The following is a 13148-nucleotide window of genomic DNA, read 5'->3' on the forward strand; positions in this document are numbered from 1 at the left end:
TAGTGATTGCTAATGATCAGGTTATAGCAGTATGATTAAAAAAATGACAGTACTACCTAACTTATTTTACATACTTAGTGCTATACAAAAATACCAAAAGGATACTTTATATTACTAGACAAAATAATTTCTAGGAATAATCAAAATGTTCAGGATTTCAAAAGGGGAATCATGAAAAAAAAGTGGAAATGAAGAGAAAATATTGCATGCACAGACCTAAAATTGTACTATAAAAGTATTCATCATCAAAACTGGTACCAGTTCAAAAAATAGAAAAGTAGATTAGTATAACAGCAGAGATGAGAAACAGAAATGATTTAACTCAATAATCCAGTGTTTGGCAAACCTAAGGATATAAATGACTATTTCACAAGAGCTCTTAGGAAACTTGAAAAAAGGTTGGCCAAATTTAAGTTTATACCAACATGTTATAAGCTCAGAATGATAATGTAGCTTTGAAGGTTATGTCATAAAAACATAGAAGAGAATGAATGAATGAAAAGTATTTATTTAGTGTTTACTATATGCCAATTCTTGGGACTAAAAATAGAAAAAAATGAGTTAGTCTCTGTTCTCATGGAGATTTCTAATTGGGGAATATGACACTTAAAGGAAAGTTCACTCCAGGGAAGATGGAAAGGTCTATAAATCAGCAGGTCATATGGTAGTTCCTGTGGGTCAGGAATGTACAGCCCAAATGTAAAACATCACCTTAGTATACTAGAGCAGGCAGATTGAAAGGCCTTGTGGGCCTCTGTGTTACTAGAAAGTTGGTGATTCAATTCATCAGAGCAATGTGAGTGGTCATTTTATGCTTCCTGTCTGTCCAGATAGGGTCTGGATGAATCAGGGTCAAGAGAAAGCAAAGGTTTGCGTGTTATTGCTTTTTTGAATTAGCAGTTCTTTCTGATGAGATTCCCTTGGTGAAATCCGTGTGGAAGATCTGCATGGGCCCTTAGGGGGCTCATGTATAAGACCAAGAGTCATTCCCCAGTAGATAGTAAAAAAGATATTTTAAAAATTCTCAAAAGGGTTGTAAATGTTGAACTATATGAAAGATTGCTCCAAATCATTGATAATAAATGATAATCAAAAAAACTGAAAAATTTCCCAAGTTTTACAAAGAAATGACTGATGGGGAAAAATTCTGGGTAGATAGACACAGTAATGCATTGTTGGGGGAGCTGTGAATCAGCCTAACCATTCTGAAAATTGCGTTATTTGTAATTATGCTTGAAAAAGTGAGTGAATTCTATACCTTTTGACCTAGAGATGCCACTGCTAGGCCCAAGCAAATAAAGACACTGAAAGGTACCACATACTTAAAAATATTCATAACAGCACTAATTGTGGGACCAAAGAACTGGAGAGTAGATACCTGTAGGTTAGGAAATGGTTAAACATTGTGGTACATAAATGTAATAAATGTACCACAGTTTGTTTTAGCCATTTCCTAAGAAAGGATGACTGAAGAATTCAGAAAAGCTTTTCATCCATATATGAACTGATGCAGAGTGAAATGAGCAGAACTAGAACAACATACCTAATGACAATAATAATGTAAATGGGAGAAAAAAAAGCTATCGGAGCTGAAACCCATGTAATTATAATGGCCCAAACCTGGTCTTAAAGAAGAGATGAAAAAGTATGCATTTTCTTTATGGGTGTAGAGAATTACATATACTGTTAGGCTGGATCTGTGTGATTTATTTTGCTAGATTGTTTTCTCCTCTTTATTTTTTTTTTTTTATTATAAGAGGTGGCTTGCTGGATGGGTGAGGGAGGGACATATTTAGAAATGAAGGTGAGATATAAACAAGAGATTTAAAAAAAAATTTAAGTTAAAGGAAAAATTACTGTTCCCTAAATTGTTTATGTTTTTGCAGACTTGCAGATCAGATGAGATTGATGAATTTTCCTCAATGGTTTGATCTCTTAAAGGATATTTTCTCTAAGTTTACAGTCTTCCTCCAGAGGGTTAAGGTAAGGCTTATATAATTATCAGTATACTCTGAAAACCTTTATATGTTAGCTTCTCAGATACCTAATATACCATTGAATCAAACTTGTCTACTAAATCCCTAATTATGGTCTGGAGGTAACGTTAGGTTATTGAAGACTAAGCCAACAGCAGTTCTCAAGTTTCTGCCATAAACTTTCATTTATTATTTGAAGACTCTCTTAGCCATGTTTAGGGAGACATCACTAAGATTCATCATGAGGTAGTGATTTTTTATTTCAACCACGTAACTCATAGAAACTATCTCTGGAGGGTGGAAGGATGGTGATCTACATCAGTGGAGGAAATACCTACACTGGAGATATTATGAATTTTGTAGAACACTGAAATATGGAATTATATAGAATAAAGTATAATTTTTTAACTTTTATAAATATTTTATGGAGACCTAAATATTTAATAGCACACACATCTGTCAATACATACAGGTTATTTTTTGATAACATTTTTCATGTTAAATTGTTTTAAGATTTGTATATGCTAAAGAATAGCTAAGAAGAATAGCTAACATTTATATAGCATTTAAGGTGTACAAAGTGCTTTGCAAACATTGGGTTATTTGAATTTCATAACAACCCAGTGAGGCATGTAGCCCAGGCGGCATTATCAGCCATTTTACATGTCAGTAAGATTAGGTTGAGAGTGGTTAAATGATTTTCCCCAACTGCTCATAAGTGGAGGAAGTGGGTTTGGAATGGCCATGGCTTGGTCAAGGCTCTCCTTATTCACATCCTTGGATTCTTTTCATATATATGGTGGTGCTTTGTAACAGTGATTCTGAGCCCTGATTTTCTAATACTCCATGGTTTTTATAGATATCTCAAAGATGGTATTTTGTAATGATGAAATGTTGTAGTAGACAGGCAAGGTGGCATACATCTGTAATCCTGCTGCTACATAGGGAAGACTTAGACTCATGATTTATACAACTTCAGGATGATCTGGTGTCGTTCAGGTAAAGGTCGTTCTACTCCATGACTGAAAAGCCAAGAAAAACACTCAGTTTTGTTCAATCTGCTCTACATAAAAAGACAGGAAATTATGAAGTTCATTTCATGTCTAAACACTATATCTTGTTTTGATACAACAATTAAAGCAGCCCCTCAACACATCTCTACCCACTCTCCCCACTCTCCCCACTCTCTACCCCCCAAAAGTAATTTCAAACAGTGGTATTTCTCTTTCTGTTTTGTAGTTGATGGATTAATAGAAGGGAAAGGTGTGTACAATATTTGGACCTTAACCATTTGATACCAACGTTGTCCAGTATATTTAACTTGAGTTTTGTTGTCTTTTATTGTCTTCATTTATAATTTTCGTTATTGTGTATGGTTGTATTGTAGCTGTGCTTTCTTTGTTCATCCGACTTCTTGATGTCATCCTAAAACTGAGAAAAGCAAGCTGGACCTGAAGCCTCTGTTTTCCTTACTTCCAGCCTGCTCGTTCTTTAACTCCTTGAACTCTGGCTTCAACTTGTGGTCCTCTGCTGAAATTGCTAAAGTGCTGAAGACTCAACAAAGGTGTTTGGTCTTCTTGTAATAGCCATTTCTTGTCCTCCTCTTCATCATCTTTGCAGTGTTTGACTGTTCAGCATTCCTTCGTAGATCCTTCTCTCCTCGCTTCCTTGATGCTACACACTTTTGGTTCTTTCTCATTAGTCATCTTCTACACTGACTTCCCTCTTTGCTGGTGGCAACTAGAATTCATCATGTCTAAAACAGAATTTAGCGTCTTTTCTTTAAAATAGATTTTTAGATTTTTCTGATTTCCCTATTTCTGCTAATGACACTAGCAGTCATCCAGTCACCAAGCTCAAAACTTCAATATTATCTTAAATTCTTCTTTCTCCATATTTAATCAGTTACACAGTCCTGTAAATTTTACCTCAACAATCTCTCTCATGTCCTTCCCTTCTCTGAATCTGCTGCCATTAACTATAATTCAGGTCTGTCTTACTATTTTCTAATATGACTGCAATAGCTTCCTAGCTGCTTTGTCCCCCTCTAAGGCTCTGCCCACTGCAATATATCCTTTACATCTCTGCCAGGTTTATATCTTCCTTATTGCCTCCACTGGAGACCTATTCAGAGCTGTCTCTTTCTGTTGTGGGTGTCCTGTGCCCACAGTTTGGTAGATCTTAACAAGCTAAAGGAGTTTAGGTATTATTTTGAGTGTGTTCATCCTTTGTTGCTGAAGACCATGCTATCAGAGGAATGATGACATGACTTGCACTTGACTTTGTTTGAGTGAGGGAGGGCTGTGCAGGTCACCAGCCTCACTTCTCCTCCGGAGCCATCTGAATCCAGTGACCAGATATTCATCAGGATGACTGGAGATGACCCAGGATGAGGCAGTTGGGGTTAGGTGACTTGTCCAAGGTCACACAGCTAATGAGTGTCAAGTGTCTGAGGTGAGATTTGAGCTCAGGTCCTCCTGACTCCTGCACTGGTGCTCTATCTACTGTACCACCTAACACGATTTTGAGTATGTTTTCTGAGGACCATGCAATCTAACCAAGGGGAAGTGTTCCACTCAAAAGGCTGGACATCAAGTGATGAATTTTTTGGCCACAGCAGCTCATGAAACTGTCTGTATTAGTGAAGGAAATCCCATCGTGAAATCATAGCCCTTATAAAATGTCCCCTCTGCGTGGCTCTCGTGTCACTCGCGCTGAGAAAGCTCCAGTGGCTCCTTATTGCCCACCAGTTACAGACCGGTAAGCTCTTTATCAGAGCCTCAGAAGCCCTGGAGAAGCTGCAGTCCTGGCTTTCCAGCGGCGTGTCACTGTCCTCCTCTGTGCACTCCAGTCTGAACAAAGTGGATCGCTGCTCAGCAGCATCTTGTCTTATCCTCAACACTGGTCCTGAAATAGCCTTTCCTTGTTCTCACCCAGCTTGGAAATGCTTCTTTTATTGTACTTGACTTTTTTCATAACACCTGCACCACTCCTACATTCTCATATCCTGTTTTACACTTTACTTGCACAGTACTGCTAGACAATAAGGTCCATGAAAGCAGAAATTGTAGATTAATGACTTTCATTTGAGTTTCCCTCTGCTCTGAACTGGTGTACTGCTTGTAAAATGCTGTCTTAATGAATGAATCAATTAGAAACAGTTAGTTTGAAAAAAAATGAAAAATCACCAATTCCTTTCCCCCAAAAAATTCCAGGAAAAGGTTTTAGTGTACCTACAAATTATCTACACATAAAAATACAGACAAAATTGATGTTCTTCACCTTACATCAAAACTGAAGTGACATTATAATTATTGGAAATGAAGTAGGTACTTTAAGTGTTACTCTTTTTATTTCTGTAGTTCTTTTCTAAAGGTGGACATCTTCACTTTATTGTAAAATTGAAGTGACAAATATAAGAAATTAGTTTCCCATCTGGGTAGGGGAGAGAGAAGTTCATTGATTTAAAATGTAAGGATATAGAACATTGAAAAAATCTTTTTAAAAATCACTTTATGTTTTATTCTAGGCAACATTAAATATTGTTCGAAGTGTTGTCCTCTCAGTCCTTGATAAAAATCAAAGAACTAGGGAACTGGAAGAAACTTCAGAACAGAAGAATGCTGCAAAAGACAATTCATTAGATACAGAGGTGGCGTATTTAACCCATGAAGGTATGTTTATAAGTGATGCATTTAGCGAGGGTGATCTACCACCTGGAGTAACTGACACTACCTCTCAAAGAAATGCATCTCCAAGCAGTGAACCCTGCAGCAGTGATTCGGTATCCGAACCAGAATGTACTACTGACTCTTCATCCAGTAAAGAGCAAATATCTTCTCTTACCCCAGGAGGTGTTGAACTTATGTAAGTATACTGGCTATTGCATAATATTGACCATATTTTGGCAAGTTGTTGACAGTTGTTTCGTTTAGATACATTATTTATTGTTTTGATAGAAATATATAAAATTTGAAACTTGAACTACGTTTTATGTTGTAAAGTTAATTAGCTAAAAGAATGTACACAGCTCTTTAAAAGAGGAAAAAAAGGTTTGAAACCTGTGAGTTTTGAACTATTTAAAAAATGTAACTTAAACTTTTTATGGGTCAGGGACAAAATCCAAGTGGATCTGTGCTTTGCTCTTAAATAAAAGAAGACTAATGGTAGCAAATTATTGCCATTATTCTATTTATACAGTAACTAGAATGTGGTCCAGTTGCCTATCATAAGTGAGATTGCCACCAAAAATCTCCACATTCTATTTTAAGTATGTTTCAGAAGATACTTATTGCTTTTCACTACATTTCTTACATATCTTCCAAATGATTTTCTCTGTTTAGGCAGCCAGTATTATAGTTTGAGTATTTTAAACAATTGAAAGCTGATTTTCCAGTGTTGAGATACTGTTATCTTTCTCACTAACATACTTGTAGGAAGGTTCAAACAAGAAGGTACCTTCAGAATCACTTAGTGCAACAAGTTGTATGGATTCATTTAAAAAATTCTATTTTATTCTGTACTATCTTTAAGAAAATTAGGTAATTTGTGATGTGGTTTACAGTTTAAATGTGGATTCACTTTTTCATACATTTAATTATATGAAATACTAATAGGATCAAAGCACGTCGAAAATGGAATGCTGAAAAATGAATAGAAAATGTGCAAAGCGATAGAATTCCTCTTGATTGAAGGAAAATTTTCCTCACAACAGTCCTCAAACAAATAAAGCAAATCTAAACCTTTCTGCACATGATGATCCTTCAGACACTTAGAACAATCTCATATCCTCCCTAAGTTTTCTTTACTCCAGGTTCAAATATCCTGAATTCCATCAAATGACCTTTGTGTGATGAGGAATTCCCTCCCCACCTTGTTGCCTTAGTCTGATTGCACAGCAGCTTCTCAGCATGCTTAACATATTGTGCTTAATCAATTAATAAGCATGTATTGAACACACACTATAGTCAAGACACTAAACAGAACATATTTAGAATATGTCAGACCTATAACTTCCCTCATTTGTTATTGAAGTATATTATCTGTGATGAGTCCTAACCCAAGATGTCATTAGCTTTAAAACAAAATTATGCCCTCTAAAAAAGTTAGATGTTTTTCCAAATGGAGATACCCTTTTCTTCCTTCCATGCTCTTTCTGCCTCCACCCCTCATAGAGAAAGCAAGAAAAATGAGACCACTGTTAAAAGCGTGTGTGGTCGTGCAAAACAGATTGCTTCATTGGCCATAGCCAAAAGTATTATGCCTCAGCGTCATAACTCTGAGTTGTCAGGAGATGAGTAGCCTCTTTCATTCTGGTCATTTTGATGATCAGAGGTACTAAATCTTTCAAAGTTGAGAAGTCTTTTCAATATTATTTTTATTATATAAATTATTCTTCCGGTTTTGCTCACTACATTCTACAAGTGTTCATTCAAGTCTTTTCAGATTTCTCTTCATCATCTCATACAGTACAGTAATATTCCATCACCTTAATATCCTTATTTAGACATTTTCCAGTCAAAGGGAACCTCCTCGTTTTCTAATTTTTTGCCACCATGAAAAGCACTGCTATATTTTTGTGCCTATGGGTCTTTGTCTTCTTTCTTTGATCTCCTTGGGGTAGAGATTTAGTAGTAACATAACTGAGCCAGAGTGCATGGTTTAATAGCTTTGGGCATAATTCCCGAATTGCTTTCCAAAATGTTTGGACAAGTTTATAGCTCCACCCAGTAGTGCATTAACCCCTTTGGCACGTGTCATTTTCCTTTTTGTCAGCTTTGTCAGTCTAAGAAACATGAGGTTAATGTAATACCAATCACGGCAGCGTACCGAGGACTGCTGCTGTGAATGATTTCAGGGGTCTGATCGCATAGGATAATGAACTCCTTATTCCACAACAAACTAAGCATTGTTCAGTAATGTAAAGCATGGCATTCACAGCAACATCTTTAAGTGAAACATATCATTTAATCAATATCAAGTATCCAAGGAAAGTCCTTTTGCAAACTACCACACTGTGTATCTACCCCCAGGTCACTGTGAAAACAATCTTCTTAATCAATATCAAGTGTCCGAGTAAAGTCCTCTTGCATCTTAACTCACGGTTGGCTTCCAAGTCCCATGGCTTTTTCTCTGTGGGCCAACCACTCCCAACTCTTGCCAGAATTCACACATAGGCAGCTCCTGCTCCATGTCTTAGCTCATGGGGCTGCTCTACTCCACAGCTTCTGTCTCTGAGAAAACAAAACTCTGCAGGGCAGCAACAAAACTAACACACACCACCAGCACCATTATCGCAATTAACTTATAAAGACCAACAGACAGGACTTCTGTCTGAAAAATCAACACAGATCAACAGATAGGACTTCTCAACTGTCAGAGGTCTCCTCTCAGCTCTCTTCTTCTCAATGCTGGCTCTCCCCTTCAGCGCTGGCTCTCTTCTCATCTTCTCTCAGCTCTGGCTCTCTTTATATACAGTTCTACTCAGCATCTGATTGGCTGGAGCCTACTTGCACATGTCTGGTTAAAACTCTCTCTACTATATTATGCACTATTTCTAGTTAAAGACTCTTCATTAATCAAAGGCAAGATTCCGTCAGAGGCACTTGATTGTCTGAAACAAAAATAGCAAGAGATCCTACTTTCCATTATAGTTAGAAGTACGAAATTGTATTAATTTGCATTTTTCTAATTGTTAGTGATTTGGAACATTTTTTTCCATATGGCTGTTGATAGCTTGAATTTATTTTTCTAAAACATGCCTGTTCATTTCCTTTGACCATTTATCAATTGATGAATGGCTCTTAATTTTATAAATTTGAATCAGTTTTATATATATGTGTATGTATATGTGTATATATATATATATATATATATATATACACACACACACACATACACACACACAATGTATGTATATACATATTATACATTTTATGTGTGTATACATGGATATATTTATACACACATGTGTTTGTGTCCACGCAAATGAAGTATAAGACCTTATCAGAGAAACTTGCTGCAAATATTTATTTTCCAGTTTCCTGCTTCTCTTCTAATTTTACTGTATTGGTTTTGTTTGTGCAGAACATTCTAAATTTTATTTAATCAAAATTGTCCACTATACCTTCTCTGACCCTGTTTTGTGTTTGGTCTTCAATTTTTCCTTTGTCCATAAATCTTTATTCTCTAATTTGGGTATGATGCAGTTTTTTTTGTCTAAGTCATATATTTGGAGCCTGTCTTGATTTATGGTGGGAGATGTTGGTCTGTACCTAGAATTTACCAGACTCTTTACAATTTTCCCAGCATTTTTGGTCAAGTAGTGAGTTCTTGTCCCAATAACTGATAACTTTGAGTTTATCAAACATTAGGGTGCTGCGCTCATTTGCTTCTATATCTTGTATACTTAATCTGTTCCACTGATCAACTCCATTTCTTAACCAGTATCAGATTGATCACAGTTTGGTAGTGTAGCTTAAAATCTGGTACTGCCAGGCTCCTCTTCCTTTGACACTTCTTCCTGATTAATTTCCTCTGACCTTTTGTTCTTTCAAATGAACTTTGTAATTTTTTCCTTAGATAGTATTGTCATCTTTGTTATACTGGCTCACTTTGACCCTTAAACAGTTAATATTTCTCTGATTATTTAGAGTTGTTTATTTGTGTGAAGTGTGGTTTGTAGTTGTACTCATATAGTTCCTGCGTATTTCTTGGCAGGTGGGCTTCCAAGTGTTTTTTATTTTCCATACTTTTTTTTTCAAATGGAATTTCTCCTTTTATCTCTTCCTACTAGAATTTTCATTAGCTTTTTTGGTTACCATCTCATACTGCCTATTTATATTGAGTTTGTAATCCTCTAAATTACCCCCTCCCCACCCTCCAAGGCTTTTCTACATGAACTACTATCAAAAAACTGCCTGTACTTTTTATACATTTAACTCAGTTCACTGCTCACTACATATTTGAGAAATGAGGCCTTTATTAGAGAAACTTTAAACATTTTTGATATCATTTCATTGTCGATACCTTTTAGCGTAATGTCATTTCCACAATTATCTCTTTTAATTTGGTCTATTTTTGTTTTTGCTTTGTCTGAGATAAAGATGTCTGCCCCTGCCTTTTTTTATTTCATCTGAAACGTTAGATTCTGCTTTTTTTTTTATTTAGCTCTGTGTCTTCTTGTTTCAAGTGTGTCTTTGCAAACAACATATTTTTGAGTTCTGGTTTCTAATCTGTTTTTCTATCTGCTTCTATTTTGCAGGCGAGCTCCTCCCATTCACATTCATAATTATGACTACTGTGTCTTTTTCCTATTTTCTTATTGCTTCGTCTCTCTTTTTATCCTGTCCCTCCTCAAAAGTCTATTTTGCTTCTAATCACTGCCTTCCTTAATCTGCTTCCCCCTTCCTCTTATCCCCTTTTCTCCTCTTTCCCTATTAGGTGAGCTGTATTTCTGTATACAACTGAGTTTGTATCTATTCTTTAAACCAGGAAGCTCTGATGAGAATGTGGTTCAGATGTTGAAACCTTCCTCACCCATTTTCCCTTCCACTGTAAAAGCTCCTCCTTGTGTATCTCTTTTATGTGAGAATATTTTCCGCATTCCTCCTCTCCTTCCCCCTTCTCTCAATGCATCCTTCTTTCTTACCTCTTTCTTTTTTTTTGGAGATTATTCCAACTGACATCCATGCCATTTGTCTGTGTAAGGTCCTTTTAACTGCCCTAGTAATGATTAGGATTTGCATGTGTCACCTTCTCATATAGGAATGGTAACAGCTAAACTTTGTTGTGACCCTTAGGATTACTCTTTCATGTTTACCTGTTTATGTTTTTTCCTGAGTCTTATGTTTAAATGTCAAATTTTCTATTCAGCTTTGGTCTGTTCTCTAAGTAAAATGTATGTCCCTGCCCCACCCCTCAGCCTTAGAACGTGAGCCCTTTTAGGGGCAGCTGGGTGATTCATTGGATTGTGCGCTAGGATTGGAGCCAGGAAACCTGGGTTTGAATATTGCTTCAGGTACTTCTTAACTTTATATCTCCGGACAAGTCACTTCACCTCTCTCAGCCTCAGTTTCCTCATCTTTAAAGTGGAGATAATAATAGCACCTGCCTCAGAGAGTTGTTGTTGAGACTAAATGAGAAACATGTAAAGTTCTTTGCAAATCTTAAAATGCTTTATAAATGCTAGTGTATTATTGTTGTTGTTCATGTTACTATTGAAGGCAGGAATGCTTTTGTTTTTGTCTTTAAGACCAGTGCCTTTAACATTATATGGTGCTTAATAAATGCTGGTTGCATTCTTCCCTTTTTTATCACCCTTTTCTACCATTTCATTAAACCTTGGTATAGTTTTAGATTCCATCTCTTTGGATTTTCCCTCTTTTTTTTTTGTTTACTTCAGTTTAATTAAACACATATTAGTATTTCCTATGTGCTCAGTGCTGTGCTGGGTGCTGGGATATGAAGATGGAAGGAAAAGATCCTTTCTTTCCCAGGCTTACAGTCTGCTAAGAAAAAGATGGTTGTTTTGCAAGGGAGGACACTGGTAGGATCTGGAAAAACTTCGTGCAGGAGAGGTTTGAATTGAATCTCAAAGAAGTAGTTAAAGAGAGAAGTGAGGAGGGCATGCCTTCACGACATAGGGAAACAAGCATGTGGAACAAGAAGAGGAGTTTGTATGGGAAGGGGAGGAATGTGTGATGAAATGGAAGAGCAGGGGATGAGCTTTAAATTATGAGCCAGAGTAGAGAGCAGGTGCTCTTTATACCTACCTCTTCTTCTAGTGCTGAGAGAGATCTGCATTTTATATATACATATTTTTTATTTGGCTATGAAAGAAACCCTGTTGTTGTCCATGCTTCCTAAAATTGAGATCCATGGTCCTTTTGTCATTGGTTTTTCTGCTATCTACTGGAGCAAAACATTAGAGGAGGAATATGAGCTAAGGGCCTGGGATTCTTCAGCTGGCACTCTTCTCCTACACCACATGAATTTCTTGATTGATTATTGGGGACATAACAGTGGCCTTCATCTTTCTCTTGTTCTTAACTTTTATAGTCTGAAACCAAGGATCCCTTCCTATCCGTCCCCTTCATACTGAAATTAGGTTTTCTGCTTGGGAGCTTTCAAATATAATTCAAGTTCATCCTATAAAACCTTAAAGTAGAGATGTCAAGTCTCACATGATTCACATCCTCTCAGCACACTAAAGAGCTATTTCATCACAAATAGTATTATACATATTGTGTAGTACAGACTTTCTCTCATTTGATTGTTAAACCATTTCTTTATTCTTCCTCAGAGTATGTTTGATGTAAAGAAGAATGTGCCTTCTTATCTTACTTGACTTATAAATAACCTTATGTCATTTTCAGGGTCAGTGAGGACATGAAGTTGACTGACTTAGAGCTGGGGAAGCTGGCAAATAACATTCAAGAATTGCTGTATAATGCTTCAGATATATGCCATGATCGGTCGGTCAAATTTCTTATGGCAAGAGCCAAGGTTAGCTAACTTGACTGAGATTCAGAGTTTAAAAATAAAACAAAACATAAAGCGCTAAATAAATAATGAGCTATCACCAGGATCATCGGTTTTATAGATTATATGGGGATTTTGATTAATGGAATAAAAAAAAGTCCAGAGTAGTCCAAATAAACAAAATGTAAAGCTTTGGGCTATTATTGATTTTAAAAATGAGTCAGAGCCTTATTTTGAAATTTTATTGGTTATAATTTAAAATCTCCCAAAACAATGATCAATTATAAAATACTTCGATGCTTTTAAGTTTGCTGAATTATTTTATTAGTGAAATTGGGAAAATACTTTTTAAAAGTTTAAATGATTAATATGAATTTATTTGTTAATATGTTAGTTCCACATTGTTGGTCTGCTGTGGTGTGCTAAAGTATGGGAGGGGTTACGGGTTAGATAGAATTTTTCATCAAAGAAGCTGGTAGAAAGGATAGCACAAGACACAAATCACAGACTATAAGGTAGACTGTAAATACTATTGTAGAGTTACAGAGAAAGTCTTATGAGGGTTCCAAGAAGGAAGAGATTGCATTTTAGTGGACAGATCTGGAAAAACTTCCTATAAGAAGGCTTGCATTTGAAATTAATCTTGGTAGGATTTCAGAGGGTAGGGGGGGATGGAAGAGAAAAGGAAGA

General features: G+C 36.3%; 1 protein-coding gene across 1 annotated transcript in view; it reads left to right on the forward strand.

Moving 5' to 3' along the window:
* The window catches only part of VPS54 (VPS54 subunit of GARP complex), a 70681-nt gene that overhangs the window by 38261 nt on the left and 19272 nt on the right, over positions 1–13148 (forward strand). The window contains exons 11-13 of the mRNA XM_072635416.1: positions 1887–1983; positions 5506–5843; positions 12353–12482. Of these exons, the coding sequence (XP_072491517.1) occupies positions 1887–1983; positions 5506–5843; positions 12353–12482 (565 nt within the window). The remainder of the gene's footprint in view (positions 1–1886; positions 1984–5505; positions 5844–12352; positions 12483–13148) is intronic.

This window comes from Notamacropus eugenii, chromosome 1 (assembly GCF_028372415.1).
Source record: "Notamacropus eugenii isolate mMacEug1 chromosome 1, mMacEug1.pri_v2, whole genome shotgun sequence".
NCBI classification, from domain to species: domain Eukaryota; kingdom Metazoa; phylum Chordata; class Mammalia; order Diprotodontia; family Macropodidae; genus Notamacropus; species Notamacropus eugenii.